Source organism: Coregonus lavaretus (assembly GCF_964263955.1).
Source record: "Coregonus lavaretus genome assembly, chromosome: 17".
Lineage (NCBI taxonomy): Eukaryota > Metazoa > Chordata > Actinopteri > Salmoniformes > Salmonidae > Coregonus > Coregonus lavaretus.
The window spans coordinates 45,622,710-45,639,846 of NC_140004.1; the positions used below are offsets into that span (position 1 = coordinate 45,622,710).

A 17,137-nucleotide genomic window follows, 5' to 3' on the forward strand; every position below is an offset into this window, starting at 1 on the left:
AGAGGGGACATATAGTTTAATATATTATGGAGAAGAGGGGACATATAGTTTAATATATTATGAAGAAGAAGGGACATATAGTTTAATATATCCTGGAAAAAAGGGGACATATAGTTTAATATATTATGGAGAAGAGGGGACATATAGTTTAATATATTATGGAGAAGAGGGGACATATAGTTTAATCTATTATGGAGAAGAGGGGACATATAGTTTAATATATTATGGAGAAGAGGGGACATATAGTTTAATATATTATGAGGAAGAGGAGACATATAGTTTAATATATTATGGAGAAGAGGAGACATATAGTTTAATATATTAAGGAGAAGAGGAGACATATAGTTTATTATATTATGGAGAAGAGGAGACATATAGTTTAATATATTATGGAGAAGAGGAGACATATAGTTTAATATATTATGGAGAAGAGGAGACATATAGTTTAATATATTATGGAGAAGAGGAGACATATAGTTTAATATATTATGGAGAAGAGGAGACATATAGTTTAATATATTATGGAGAAGAGGAGACATATAGTTTAATATATTATGAGGAAGAGGAGACATATAGTTTAATATATTATGGAGAAGAGGGGACATATAGTTTAATATATTATGGAGAAGAGGGGACATATAGTTTAATATATTATGGAGAAGAGGGGACATATAGTTTAATATATTATGGAGAAGAGGGGACATATAGTTTAATATATTATGAGGAAGAGGAGACATATAGTTTAATATATTATGGAGAAGAGGAAACATATAGTTTAATATATTATGGAGAAGAGGGGACATATAGTTTAATATATTATGGAGAAGAGGGGACATATAGTTTAATATATTATGGAGAAGAGGGGACATATAGTTTAATATATTATGGAGAAGAGGGGACATATAGTTTAATATATTATGGAGAAGAGGGGACATATAGTTTACTATATTATGGAGAAGAGGAGACATATAGTTTAATATATTATGAAGAAGAGGAGACATATAGTTTAATATATTATGGAGAAGAGGGGACATATAGTTTAATATATTATGGAGAAGAGGAGACATATAGTTTAATATATTATGGAGAAGAGGGGACATATAGTTTAATATATTATGGAGAAGAGGGGACATATAGTTTAATATATTATGGAGAAGAGGTGACATATAGTTTAATATATCCTGAAGAAGAGGAGACATATAGTTTAATATATTAATGGAGAAGAGGAGACATATAGTTTAATATATTATGGAGAAGAGGAGACATATAGTTTAATATATTATGGAGAAGAGGAGACATATAGTTTAATATATTATGGAGAAGAGGAGACATATAGTTTAATATATTATGGAGAAGAGGAGACATATAGTTTAATATATTATGAGGAAGAGGAGACATATAGTGTAATATATTATGGAGAAGAGGGGACATATAGTTTAATATATTATGGAGAAGAGGGGACATATAGTTTAATATATTATGGAGAAGAGGGGACATATAGTTTAATATATTATGGAGAAGAGGGGACATATAGTTTAATATATTATGGAGAAGAGGGGACATATAGTTTAATATATTATGGAGAAGAGGTGACATATAGTTTAATATATCCTGAAGAAGAGGAGACATATAGTTTAATATATTATGGAGAAGAGGGGACATATAGTTTAATATATTATGGAAAAGAGGGGACATATAGTTTAATATATTATGGAGAAGAGGGGACATATAGTTTAATATATTATGGAGAAGAGGGGACATATAGTTTAATATATTATGGAGAAGAGGGGACATATAGTTTAATATACTATGGAGAAGAGGGGACATATAGTTTAATATATCCTGAAGAGGGGACATATAGTTTAATATATTATGGAGAAGAGGAGACATATAGTTTAATATATTATGGAGAAGAGGGGACATATAGTTTAATATATCCTGGAAAAGAGGGGACATATAGTTTAATATATCCTGGAAAAGAGGGGACATATGGTTTAAAAAATAGATGAATTTATAGCATCCCAGACAAACCAGAGAATCCCCACTGTCCATAAGAGAAGGCATGTACTTTTTACACAGGTTTAAAATATAAATGATATGCACACAGAGTGAATTGTAATGCGGTATGAAATACTATTACTACCTTGGTATAATCCATTATCACCCTGGTTCAATGTATTAAATGCTTTTCTCACATTTGTCCACAAGGTGGTGCTATTGGCTAATATTTGTATTAAAGGTCTACAGTGGGTGTGTGAACAATGACAGAGTCTGATTGGTCAAATGAATTGGAAAGTTAAATGTTTACACATCAGAAACATTCACATGACAATGTTCATTGTGGTTTAATTGTTATATGGATTGACAGCTTGGTGGTTAGTGTGGTGCTGAAAAACTGGGCAGTGCTACTTACTGATTAAGCAGTGCAACTTCAAGGAGAATTTGGAATTGTCAGGAACGATAAAGGTTCCGTCACATATGGCGACTTGACTCTCCCCGAACGGGAGAGAGAAGAAACACAGCTTGTACAACAAGCAACCGAGAGCCTGAAACAGAGAAACACAGCTTGTACAACAAGCAACCGAGAGCCTGAAACAGAGAAACACAGCTTGTACAACAAGCAACCGAGAGCCTGAAACAGAGAAACGCAGCTTGTACAACATCATAATTAAACCATATTCCAATGCATGCCTATATACAGTGTGTTATATAACATGGGGAATGCTCTCTCCTCTGTCTGACAAATGAAGACAGTATATTTCTCATTTCAGTTTGTCCTTGTAGTGAAGTGCTAACATGGAGTCATAATATACATTCATCCGTCTCTGGTTCTCTGTGCTTGCTGATGAAGCTGTATAAAAGGAGAATTTGGAATGATCTGGGACTGCTGTCCCTTGATGGGTGAGAACAAACACAGATATCCCACGATCACCCCCCCGCACACACACCAGTGGTGTAAAGTACTTAAGTAGTTTTTTGGTTTATCTCTAGATTACTTTACTATATATATATATATATTTTTTTTTTTTTTTTTTTTTTTTTTTTTATTTACTTTTACATTCCTAAAGAAAATAATGTACTTTTTACTCCATACATTTTCCCTGACAGCAAAAATACTCGTTACATTTAGAATGCTCAGGCAGGACAGCAATATGATCCAATTCACACACCATTCAATATAACTTCTGATCTGACGGAATCACTAAACATAAATCCTGTGTTTGTAAATGATGTCTGAGTGTTAAAGTGTGCCGCTGGCTCTACATACATTTTAAAAACAAGAACATGGTGCTGTCTAGTTTGCTTCATATCAGGAATTTAACGTATAGCATGACAATTTTACTTACGTATGACAATTGAGTAATTTTTTCACCACTGCCAGACCCCCCCCCCCCCCCCACACACACACACACACACACCTACACCCCCCCCACACACACTCAACTACCTCATCCCCATATTGTTATTTATTTTGCTCATTTGCACCCCAGTATCTCTATTCGCACATCATCTCTTGCACATCTATCATTCCAGTGTTAATACTAAATTGTAATTATTTTGCACTATGGCCTATTTATTGCCTTACCTCCATAACTTGCTACCATTTGCACACACTGTATATATATTTTCTGTTGTATTTTTGACTTTGTTTTGTTTTACCCCATATGTAACTCTGTGTTGTTGTTTTTAATCGCACTGCTTTGCTTTATATTGGCCAGGTCGCAGTTGTAAATGAGAACTTGTTCTCAACTGGTTTACCTGGTTAAATAAAGGTTAAATAAAAATAAAATAATAATAAATAAAACACACACACACTCGGTAGTAAGTGTTGCAACCAAGGACAGACAATTGTTTCGCGCTACGCGCTTCAGAACTCTGCGGTCCCGTTCTTTGAGATTGTGTGGCCTACCACTTCGAGCCGTTGTTGCTCCTAGACGTTTCCACTTCACAATAACAGCACTTACAGTTGACCGGGGCAGCTCTAGCAGGGCAGAAATTTGACGAACTGACTTGTTGGAAAAGGTGGCATCCCTATGACGGTGCCACGTTGAAAGTCACTGAGCTCTTCAGTAAGGGCCGTTCTACTGCCAGTGTTTGTCTATGGGGATTGCATGGCGGTGTGCTCGATTTTATACACCTGTCAGCAACGGCTGTGGCTGAAATAGCTGAATCCACTAATTTGAAGGGGTGTCCAGATACTTTTGTATATAAACACACACACAACACACACACACTTCAAGCTCTTCTGTTACTGACTGGCTAGAGTCCACACACACACACACACACACACACACACACACACACACCGCCATGTACACACACACACACACACACACACACACACACACACCGCCATGTACACACACACACACACACACACACACACACACACACACACACACACACACACACCGCCATGTACACACACACACACACACACACACACACACCACCATGTCCGTACACCCCCCACCGCTCCAACTTACCCATATATCAGCCTTGGTGGTAATGGCTTTCCCAGCGTACACGTTAATCATCTCTGGAGCTCGATATGACAGGGTGGTGTACCTGCACACACACACACAGGAAGTGGGTTTTGACCAGAGCCCACATTAGTGCACTGCATAGTGCTATGTAAGAGTGCAGGGCTGAAGTGGGTCTGTAATAACCCATTTATAAGGCATTTACAAACCATTCATAAGGCATTTACAAACCATTCATAAGGCATTTACAAACCATTCATAAGGCATTTACAAACCATTCATAAGGCATTTACAAACCATTCATAAGGCATTTACAAACCATTCATAAGGCATTTACAAACCATTCATAAGGCATTTACAAACCATTCATAAGGCATTTACAAACCATTCATAAGGCATTTATAAGGCATTTACAAACAGTATGCTCACCATTTATTAAATCATTACTACCACATTTGTAAATGTTAGTACGTTGGTTATTCAGACATATAGTTCCTAAAACATCCTGTGGTGTGCACTTATTCTATTACCAGGTCTACCAATGGCATGCCCATCTTTCTGTGAGAAATTGCACTGGTCACTCAAAACATTTTATGAAGTATTCTTAAAGCAGAAATAGCGCTCGATTTAAATTAGGGGCGGAAAAAACACTTTACTAATGATTAGTAAATGGTTCATAAATGTGGGAGTAATGATTCATAAATGGTGAACACATTTTATAAATGGTTTATTACAGAAACTTAAAATAAAAGTGTTACCCCAAAGTGTTTGCATTTATAGGACTTGTGTTGGACAGAGTGCTGAGGTACATGTGGTAACTTACCAGTACTGGAACTACAGGACAGCCAATACACGACAGCCAATACACGACAGCCCATACACGACAGCCCATACACGACAGCCCATACACGACAGCCCATACACGACAGCCCATACACGACAGCCCATACACGACAGCCCACACAGGACAGCCCATACACGACAGCCAATACACGACAGCCAATACACGACAGCCAATACACGACAGCCAATACACGACAGCCAATACACGACAGCCCATACACGACAGCCCATACACGACAGACAATACACGACAGCCAATACACCGGACAGCCCACACAGGACAGCTCATACAGGACAGCCCACACAGGACAGCCCACACAGGACAGCCCACACAGGACAGCCAATACACAGGACAGCCCACACAGGACAGCCCACACAGGACAGCCCACACAGGACAGCCAATACACAGGACAGCCCACACAGGACAGCTCATACAGGACAGCCCACACAGGACAGCCCACACAGGACAGCCCACACAGGACAGCCCACACAGGACAGCCCATCAGTGATGCCAACTTAGCGACTTTGTCGCTATATTTAGCGAGTTTTCAGACCCCTCTAGCGACACATTTTCAAAAAGGCGACTAGCGACAAATCTAGCGACTTTTTCTGGTGTTATTGGAGACTTTTGGAGACTGACGTGAAAGCACGTATCGTTCTTACTCTTCTCAACGAGCAGCGGGTGCTGCCGTGGGCCCCACCCCCGTCCCAAAGCACTCACAGGCGGCCCAGTCCTCGCGCAGCAGTCCCTCCCAGCTGCAGTCAGAGCAGGAGATGTTCAACCCTCCGCGTCCAGACTGCAAATGAATCGCGCATGCGGGAAGCCGCCGCTGGCTGATCCCGCCCTGGCTGACATTCAGGGCGGGATGTAAATGTAGGGTGTTTTTTACTCCCTTTTTGTCTCTCCCATGACGTTATTCCTCTCTCCTACAGCGTTATTCCTCTCTCCTACAGCGTTATTCCTCTCTCCTACAGCGTTATTCCTCTCTCCTACAGCGTTATTCCTCTCTCCTACAGCGTTATTCCTCTCTCCTACAGCGTTATTCCTCTCTCCTACAGCATCCATCACAATTACATGCACATGGCCAATTATGCAAATTAGGCGATGACGTCATTTAGCGACATCTAGCGACTTTTAGGACAGCCAATACTGAGGAGTTGGCAACACTGCAGCCCACACACACGACAGCCCACACAGTCGATCCGATGACGTGTAGCTACGAATGTAGGCACGTAGATGACAAGTGAGGTACACACCATGTTCAAAAGGTCATACACTTACTTCTTGATTTCGTCCTCCACGGCGGTCACGCCGTCTTTGTGTGGGAGCAGCACCTTGTGAGTAGCACTTCCAAAATCACACAGAACATAGCTACCATTATCACTCAGGAGGATGTTCTCTACCTGCCAGAGAGAGGGGAGGAGAGAGATGAAACATTAGTACTAGATGGAAAGTGGAATAAAGAGTATATGAAAGATTGAAAGTGACAGACATTGATGGACGAAGGAGAGCGAGCGAGAGGAGGGGGGGGAAGAGTGTAATTTGGGCAGTCAGTGACATTGTGGATGGTGAGGTAGCTGAACATCCCCCTAAGGCTGGCCAATAGAAAACTAGTTTATTCACAGGACTATGACAGATGGCCAATAGAAAACTAATTTATTCACATGCCGTGGTCAGGCTCAGTTTAGCTGACTTTTTATTTTAGTCCACAGCAGAGAGATATGCCAAGACACACAACACATTCCTGAGGGAGAGAGGAACCACAGAGAAAGAGGACAAATTAAAAAGACTGAAAGTGACACAAAGAGTGAAATGATGGGCACAGGAGGGGGGGGGAGAAGGACAGACGGACACAAAAGGACAGAAGGGGACAGAGAGCTGAGTGAAGCACACACACACACACAGCTCAGAGGAGCTGACAGACAATGCTTTTTGCAGTGTCACTTCACCCATCAGTGAGTGACTGAGGCTACATAACGCAACGTAGGCTGGGACCTCACAGAACCTGGTGAGTCAGACCACAGTGTTAGGACAGGCTGGGAGACCACAGTGTTAGGACAGGCTGGGGGACCACAGTGTTAGGACAGGCTGGGAGACCACAGTGTTAGGACAGGCTGGGAGACCACAGTGTTAGGACAGGCTGGGGGACCACAGTGTTAGGACAGGCTGGGAGACCACAGTGTTAGGACAGGCTGGGGGACCACAGTGTTAGGACAGGCTGGGAGACCACAGTGTTAGGACAGGCTGGGGGACCACAGTGTTAGGACAGGCTGGGAGACCACAGTGTTAGGACAGGCTGGGAGACCACAGTGTTAGGACAGGCTGGGGGACCACAGTGTTAGGACAGGCTGGGAGACCACAGTGTTAGGACAGGCTGGGGGACCACAGTGTTAGGACAGGCTGGGGGACCACAGTGTTAGGAGAGACTGGGAGACCACAGTGTTAGGAGAGACTGGGAGACCACAGTGTTAGGACAGGCTGGGGGACCACAGTGTTAGGACAGGCTGGGGGACCACAGTGTTAGGAGAGACTGGGAGACCACAGTGTTAGGACAGGCTGGGAGACCACAGTGTTAGGACAGGCTGGGAGACCACAGTGTTAGGACAGGCTGGGGGACCACAGTGTTAGGACAGGCTGGGAGACCACAGTGTTAGGACAGGCTGGGAGACCACAGTGTTAGGAGAGACTGGGAGACCACAGTGTTAGGACAGGCTGGGGAACCACAGTGTTAGGACAGGCTGGGAGACCACAGTGTTAGGAGAGACTGGGAGACCACAGTGTTAGGACAGGCTGGGGGACCACAGTGTTAGGACAGGCTGGGAGACCACAGTGTTAGGACAGGCTGGAGAGAGATGGAGAGAGATTGAGCAGAATGGAGGTAGAGGAGGGAGGAAGGAATTAAGGATAAGAGCATTGTGGCAGAGGAGGAAAAGAAGAAGAGGACAGAGAGAAGAGGACGGAGAGAAGAGGACGGGAGAAGAAGACGGGGAGAAGTGGAAGAGAAAATATGACAGGAAGAGTAGGGAGATGAGTAGAAGAGGAAGAATACACATAGCAGAGAAACAAAAATGATGTGGAGAGGATAGAGGAGAGGAGAGGAGAGGAGAGGAGAGGGTGGACGGAGAGGAGAGGGTGGACAGAGAGGAGAGGAGAGGAGGGAGTGGACAGAGAGGAGAGGAGAGGAGAGGAGAGGAGAGGAGAGGAGAGGAGAGGAGAGGAGAGGAGAGGAGAGGAGAGGAGAGGAGAGGAGAGAGTGGACAGAGAGGAGAGAAGGGAGTGGACAGAGAGGAGGGAGTGGACAGAGAGGAGGGAGTGGACAGAGAGGAGAGGAGAGGAGAGGAGAGGAGAGGAGAGGAGAGGAGAGGAGAGGAGAGGAGAGGAGAGGAGAGGAGAGGAGAGGAGGGAGTGGACAGAGAGGAGGGAGTGGACAGAGAGGAGAGGAGAGGAGAGGAGGGAGTGGACAGAGAGGAGGGAGTGGACAGAGAGGAGGGAGTGGACAGAGAGGAGAGGAGAGGAGAGGAGAGGAGAGGAGAGGAGAGGAGAGGAGAGGAGAGGAGAGGAGAGGAGAGGAGAGGAGAGGAGAGGAGAGGAGAGGAGAGGAGGGAGTGGACAGAGAGGAGAGGAGAGGAGAGACGAGAGAAGGGAGTGGACAGAGAGGAGAGGAGAGGAGAGGAGAGGAGAGGAGAGGAGAGGAGAGGATAGAAGGGAGTGGACAGAGAGGAGAGGAGAGAGTGGAGGAGAGGAGAGGAGAGGAGAGGAGAGGAGAGGAGAGGAGAGGAGAGGAGAGGAGAGGAGAGGAGAGGAGAGGAGAGGAGAGGAGAGGAGAGGAGAAGAGAAGAGAAAAGGGAGTGGACAGGAGAGGAGAGGAGAGGAGAGAAAGGGAGTGGACAGGAGAGGAGAGGAGAGGAGAGGAGAGGAGAGGAGAGGAGAGAAGGGAGTGGACAGAGAGGAGAGGAGAGGAGAGGAGAGGAGAGAGTGGACAGAGAGGAGAGGAGAGAGTGGAGAGGAGAGAGTGGAGAGGAGAGGAGAGAGTGGAGAGGAGAGGAGAGGAGAGGAGAGGAGAGGAGAGGAGAGGAGAGGAGAGGAGAGGAGAGGAGAGGAGGGAGTGGACAGAGAGGAGAGGAGAGGAGAGGAGAGGAGAGGAGAGGAGAGGAGAGGAGAGGAGAGGAGAGGAGAGGAGAGGAGAGGAGAGGAGAGGAGAGGAGAGGAGAGGAGAGGAGAGGAGAGGAGAAAATGTCTGTTTCCAGGCTTACCTTGAGGTCCCTGTGTATGAGAGGTGTGTTACACTGATGTGTATCTGTGTGTGTGTGTGTGTGTGTGTTTGTGTGTGTGGTCGGTTCTTCTTCTTGCCTTCAGGTCCCTGTGTATGACAGGCGTTCTACACTGGTGCAGCCTGGCCACAGCCTCACAGGTGTCAGTGAAGATGGTCAACACCTCTGGCTCTGTAAACCCTTTATGGAGACGCTGGTTCATCTGCTTCACTACCTGACCAGCTGGGGGGGGGGGCGAAGAGACAGGTGAGGTGGGTGAAAAAGAGAGAGAGAGAGAATGTTGTTACAATCCTGGGTCAATAGAAAACCACAGGTCTGTTTGTTGAAATCTGTAAAAGCATATTTGTCCCATTATCTGTATGTTCAATAAAAAAATATGACATCACCGGACGGAACCATTGCATTAAAATGGAAGAGGGGGGGGACCCAAAACTCCTACCTTTACAGTACTCCATGAGGATAAGGACCTCCCAGACACTGTCCCCTACTGAGTTGATGGTAGAGTCCAGGTAGTTCACGATGTTCTTGTGACCTGACAGCTCCTTCTGCAGAGGAGAAGAAAGACATTCTAAGAGATAGATACTCTGCATTCAGAAAGTACGCTTGACTTTTTCCACATTTTGTTAGGCCTTATTCTAAAATGGATTCAATTGGTTTTTTTTTTCCTCCCCCTCATCAATCTACTCTAGATGGAGGACATTGGTCAACGGCCTATTCTCCTAATAGAACCCGCCAACAGCTTAAGTGAAGTCAGTCATCAGTCTCGGTGCTGCTGGTGACGTGCTGTTCTTAGTTTCTTTATGTACAGTTCCTGTCCCAGTGTGGTGTGTCTGACAACGTTACTCTGTCAAAGACTTAGCTCTGTTTGTTTAATAAAGCGCTATACTATTACTTCCTATAAAGCGCTATGCTATTACTTCCTATAAAGCGCTATGCTATTACTTCCTAAAAGTTGTGTTGGTTTGGAAACGCATCTGGAGCTCCATGTTACATGTGTTAGTGGCCAGACGTTACGGCCATGTCACCTCCACAGTACCGTTACATCCATGTCACCTCCACAGTACCGTTACATCCATGTCACCTCCACAGTACCGTTACATCCATGTCACCTCCACAGTACCGTTACATCCATGTCACCTCCACAGTACCGTTACGGCCATGTCACCTCCACAGTACCGTTACAGCCATGTCACCTCCACAGTACCGTTACAGCCATGTCACCTCCACAGTACCGTTACAGTACCGTTACAGCCATGTCATCTCCACAGTACCGTTACAGTACCGTTACATCCATGTCACCTCCACAGTACCGTTACATCCATGTCACCTCCACAGTACCGTTACATCCATGTCACCTCCACAGTACCGTTACGGCCATGTCACCTCCACAGTACCGTTACATCCATGTCACCTCCACAGTACCGTTACATCCATGTCACCTCCACAGTACCGTTACGGCCATGTCACCTCCACAGTACCGTTACATCCATGTCACCTCCACAGTACCGTTACGGCCATGTCATCTCCACAGTACCGTTACATCCATGTCACCTCCACAGTACCGTTACGGCCATGTCACCTCCACAGTACCGTTACATCCATGTCACCTCCACAGTACCGTTACGGCCATGTCACCTCCACAGTACCGTTACGGCCATGTCACCTCCACAGTACCGTTACATCCATGTCACCTCAACAGTACCGTTACATCCATGTCACCTCCACAGTACCGTTACGGCCATGTCACCTCCACAGTACCGTTACGGCCATGTCACCTCCACAGTACCGTTACAGCCATGTCACCTCCACAGTACCGTTACAGCCATGTCACCTCCACAGTACCGTTACATCCATGTCACCTCCACAGTACCGTTACATCCATGTCACCTCCACAGTACCGTTACATCCATGTCACCTCCACAGTACCGTTACATCCATGTCACCTCCACAGTACCGTTACAGCCATGTCACCTCCACAGTACCGTTACAGCCATGTCACCTCCACAGTACCGTTACAGCCATGTCACCTCCACAGTACCGTTACGGCCATGTCACCTCCACAGTACCGTTACATCCATGTCACCTCCACAGTACCGTTACAGTATCGTTACATCCATGTCACCTTCACAGTACCGTTACAGCCATGTCACCTCCACAGTACCGTTACAGCCATGTCACCTCCACAGTACCGTTACGGCCATGTCACCTCCACAGTACCGTTACATCCATGTCACCTCCACAGTACCGTTACGGCCATGTCACCTCCACAGTACCGTTACGGCCATGTCACCTCCACAGTACCGTTACGGCCATGTCACCTCCACAGTACCGTTACAGCCATGTCACCTCCACAGTACCGTTACATCCATGTCACCTCCACAGTACCGTTACGGCCATGTCACCTCCACAGTACCGTTACGGCCATGTCACCTCCAGAGTACCGTTACGGCCATGTCACCTCCACAGTACCGTTACAGCCATGTCACCTCCACAGTACCGTTACATCCATGTCACCTCCACAGTACCGTTACATCCATGTCACCTCCACAGTACCGTTACATCCATGTCATCTCCACAGTACCGTTACATCCATGTCACCTCCACAGTACCGTTACATCCATGTCACCTCCACAGTACCGTTACAGCCATGTCACCTCCACAGTACCGTTACAGCCATGTCACCTCCACAGTACCGTTACAGTACCGTTACAGCCATGTCATCTCCACAGTACCGTTACAGTACCGTTACATCCATGTCACCTCCACAGTACCGTTACGGCCATGTCACCTCCACAGTACCGTTACAGCCATGTCACCTCCACAGTACCGTTACATCCATGTCACCTCCACAGTACCGTTACAGCCATGTCACCTCCACAGTACCGTTACAGCCATGTCACCTCCACAGTACCGTTACGGCCATGTCACCTCCACAGTACCGTTACGGCCATGTCACCTCCACAGTACCGTTACATCCATGTCACCTCCACAGTACCGTTACAGCCATGTCACCTCCACAGTACCGTTACAGTACCGTTACATCCATGTCACCTCCACAGTACCGTTACAGCCATGTCACCTCCACAGTACCGTTACAGCCATGTCACCTCTACAGTACCGTTACAGCACTGTTACATCCATGTCACCTCCACAGTACCGTTACAGTACCGTTACAGCCATGTCACCTCCACAGTACCGTTACATCCATGTCACCTCCACAGTACCGTTACATCCATGTCACCTCCACAGTACCGTTACATCCATGTCACCTCCACAGTACCGTTACATCCATGTCACCTCCACAGTACCGTTACATCCATGTCACCTCCACAGTACCGTTACATCCATGTCACCTCCACAGTACCGTTACATCCATGTCACCTCCACAGTACCGTTACGGCCATGTCACCTCCACAGTACCGTTACGGCCATGTCACCTCCACAGTACCGTTACAGTACCGTTACATCCATGTCACCTCCACAGTACCGTTACAGTACCGTTACATCCATGTCACCTCCACAGTACCGTTACATCCATGTCACCTCCACAGTACCGTTACAGTACCGTTACATCCATGTCACCTCCACAGTACCGTTACATCCATGTCACCTCCACAGTACCGTTACAGTACCGTTACATCCATGTCACCTCCACAGTACCGTTACATCCATGTCACCTCCACAGTACCGTTACATCCATGTCACCTCCACAGCACCGTTACGGCCATGTCACCTCTACAGTACCGTTACGGCCATGTCACCTCCACAGTACCGTTACAGCCATGTCACCTCCACAGTACCGTTACATCCATGTCACCTCCACAGTACCGTTACAGCCATGTCACCTCCACAGTACCGTTACAGCCATGTCACCTCCACAGTACCGTTACAGCCATGTCACCTCCACAGTACCGTTACATCCATGTCACCTCCACAGTACCGTTACAGCCATGTCACCTCCACAGTACCGTTACAGTACCGTTACATCCATGTCACCTCCACAGTACCGTTACAGTACCGTTACATCCATGTCAAGTCGTCACACCAGGTCACAACTGTCAGGTTTCCAGGAGTTCACACAGTGTGTGTGTGTGTGTGTGTGTGTGTGTGTGTGTGTACGTACAGTCTGTGTGTGTTACTCATGGTTTAAGTCAGCACACCCCACAGAAAACAACTAGCTGTTGAGTTACAGACAGGGGTCAAAGGTTGAGGGAAAAACCACATGTTCATCTACTCTCTTAGAGAGGTTGGTAGGGGTTATTCAGGGAAAAACCACATGTTCATCTACTCTCAGAGAGGTTGGTAAGGGTCATTCAACCCCATGTTCATCTACTCTCTTTCTTAGAGAGGTTGGTAAGGGTCATTCAACCCCATGTTCATCTACTCTCTTTCTTAGAGGTTGGTAAGGGTCATTCAACCCCATGTTCATCTACTCTCTTTCTTAGAGGTTGGTAAGGGTCATTCAACCCCATGTTCATCTACTCTCTTTCTTAGAGAGGTTGGTAAGGGTCATTCAACCCCATGTTCATCTACTCTCTTTCTTAGAGAGGTTGGTAAGGGTCATTCAACCCCATGTTCATCTACTCTCTTTCTTAGAGAGGTTGGTAAGGGTCATTCAACCCCATGTTCATCTACTCTCTTTCTTAGAGAGGTTGGTAAGGGTCATTCAACCCCATGTTCATCTACTCTCTTTCTTAGAGAGGTTGGTAAGGGTCATTCAACCCCATGTTCATCTACTCTCTTTCTTAGAGAGGTTGGTAAGGGTCATTCAACCCCATGTTCATCTACTCTCTTTCTTAGAGGTTGGTAAGGGTCATTCAACCCCATGTTCATCTACTCTCTTTCTTAGAGGTTGGTAAGGGTCATTCAACCCCATGTTCATCTACTCTCTTTCTTAGAGGTTGGTAAGGGTCATTCAACCCCATGTTCATCTACTCTCTTTCTTAGAGGTTGGTAAGGGTAATTCAACCCCATGTTCATCTACTCTCTTTCTTAGAGAGGTTGGTAAGGGTCATTCAACCCCATGTTCATCTACTCTCTTTCTTAGAGAGGTTGGTAAGGGTCATTCAACCCCATGTTCATCTACTCTCTTTCTTAGAGGTTGGTAAGGGTCATTCAACCCCATGTTCATCTACTCTCTTTCTTTGAGGTTGGTAAGGGTCATTCAACCCCATGTTCATCTACTCTCTTTCTTAGAGGTTGGTAAGGGTCATTCAACCCCATGTTCATCTACTCTCTTTCTTAGAGGTTGGTAAGGGTCATTCAACCCCATGTTCATCTACTCTCTTTCTTAGAGAGGTTGGTAAGGGTCATTCAACCCCATGTTCATCTACTCTCTTTCTTAGAGAGGTTGGTAAGGGTCATTCAACCCCATGTTCATCTACTCTCTTTCTTAGAGGTTGGTAAGGGTCATTCAACCCCATGTTCATCTACTCTCTTTCTTAGAGGTTGGTAAGGGTCATTCAACCCCATGTTCATCTACTCTCTTTCTTAGAGAGGTTGGTAAGGGTCATTCAACCCCATGTTCATCTACTCTCTTAGAGAGGTTGGTAAGGGTCATTCAACCCCATGTTCATCTACTCTCTTTCTTAGAGAGGTTGGTAGGGGTCATTCAACCCCATGTTCATCTACTCTCTTTCTTAGAGGTTGGTAAGGGTCATTCAACCCCATGTTCATCTACTCTCTTTCTTAGAGAGGTTGGTAGGGGTCATTCAACCCCATGTTCATCTACTCTCTTTCTTAGAGGTTGGTAAGGGTCATTCAACCCCATGTTCATCTACTCTCTTAGAGAGGTTGGTAAGGGTCATTCAACCCCATGTTCATCTACTCTCTTTCTTAGAGAGGTTGGTAGGGGTCATTCAACCCCATGTTCATCTACTCTCTTTCTTAGAGGTTGGTAAGGGTCATTCAACCCCATGTTCATCTACTCTCTTTCTTAGAGGTTGGTAAGGGTCATTCAACCCCATGTTCATCTACTCTCTTTCTTAGAGAGGTTGGTAAGGGTCATTCAACCCCATGTTCATCTACTCTCTTTCTTAGAGGTTGGTAAGGGTCATTCAACCCCATGTTCATCTACTCTCTTTCTTAGAGAGGTTGGTAAGGGTCATTCAACCCCATGTTCATCTACTCTCTTTCTTAGAGAGGTTGGTAAGGGTCATTCAACCCCATGTTCATCTACTCTCTTTCTTAGAGAGGTTGGTAAGGGTCATTCAACCCCATGTTCATCTACTCTCTTTCTTAGAGGTTGGTAAGGGTCATTCAACCCCATGTTCATCTACTCTCTTTCTTAGAGAGGTTGGTAAGGGTCATTCAACCCCATGTTCATCTACTCTCTTTCTTAGAGAGGTTGGTAAGGGTCATTCAACCCCATGTTCATCTACTCTCTTTCTTAGAGGTTGGTAAGGGTCATTCAACCCCATGTTCATCTACTCTCTTTCTTAGAGAGGTTGGTAAGGGTCATTCAACCCCATGTTCATCTACTCTCTTTCTTAGAGAGGTTGGTAAGGGTAATTCAACCCCATGTTCATCTACTCTCTTTCTTAGAGAGGTTGGTAAGGGTAATTCAGTTCCTATAACAAGTGTATTTTCTGGATTGCGTAAACCATTACAAAAAAACGGATTCAAGCTAGGGCTGGCACAAGTACAGTACAACAGTGTAACCAACGGTTACGGATGAAGACAGTCATGAAAATAAAATAACTGTCATAACCGTTAAAAAAATTAATAATAGTGGAACGAACGGCTGACGGCATTTCTGCAGTAACAGACTTAACGTGATGAAACTTTGTTGCTGAAACACGCAAGGTGATGTAGCAAACATTCCACGCTAATGTAGGATGTTAATTCAAATGTTGTTAAAGGTGGACTCGGCGAAATGAAGTTATTTTGTGCACCTACGTCATATCGCTGAGTCCACCTTTAACTGATGTGGCTCTGTAATGTCAGTTGAGTTGAACCAACAACAAAAACAAATCACAGCACATATCGATTGGTACACTTCCTGTTTTTACTTCCTGCTTTTACTTCCTGCTTTGCTCCTATGGGTACACTCACAATGGCCGCCAGCCCACCCCCTCATTACGTCACTGACTTGAATGAGGACGCCTGTTCTATTCGTTCTATTTCTATGGCAGCACATGCAGTCAGGAGCGGAGGAGAATGTGCGTTGAATGGTTATTACGGTGACCACGGACCCTTGGGGTTTCAGGCTGGGTTTCTGTAGAAGCACTTTGTGACATCTGCTGATGTAAAAAGGGCTTTATAAATACATTTGATTTGTTTTGACTGGCCAATAACTGTCATCCAAAATTCTATGACCGTCACAGACCTAATTCAAGCAATCATGTTAAGGCGCAAACACACACACACAGACACACACAGACACACACACTATATGCCCACCATAATAGTGATTTCCCTCTTGTAGATGTTGAGGTCAGGGACGTTGTTGACGTACATCCTCTTGAGAGCACAGCGCACGCCACTGTGTGTCCGGGCCAGGAACACCACAGAGAAACCACCTGGAGAGAGGAGACATG

The 17,137-nt window shown here is 45.4% G+C and overlaps 1 protein-coding gene across 1 annotated transcript in view; it reads right to left on the reverse strand.

Annotated features, from left to right (window-relative positions):
• Positions 1 to 2,401: 2,401 nt before the first annotated feature.
• LOC311144949 (BMP-2-inducible protein kinase-like) overlaps positions 2,402 to 17,137 on the reverse strand; it is a 65,295-nt gene continuing 50,559 nt past the window's right edge. The window contains exons 2-7 of the mRNA XM_084181138.1: positions 17,001 to 17,119; positions 10,039 to 10,144; positions 9,679 to 9,821; positions 6,610 to 6,731; positions 4,488 to 4,569; positions 2,402 to 2,546 (exon numbers count right to left, since the gene is read on the reverse strand). Of these exons, the coding sequence (XP_084037264.1) occupies positions 2,406 to 2,546; positions 4,488 to 4,569; positions 6,610 to 6,731; positions 9,679 to 9,821; positions 10,039 to 10,144; positions 17,001 to 17,119 (713 nt within the window). The 3' untranslated portion in view covers positions 2,402 to 2,405. The remainder of the gene's footprint in view (positions 2,547 to 4,487; positions 4,570 to 6,609; positions 6,732 to 9,678; positions 9,822 to 10,038; positions 10,145 to 17,000; positions 17,120 to 17,137) is intronic.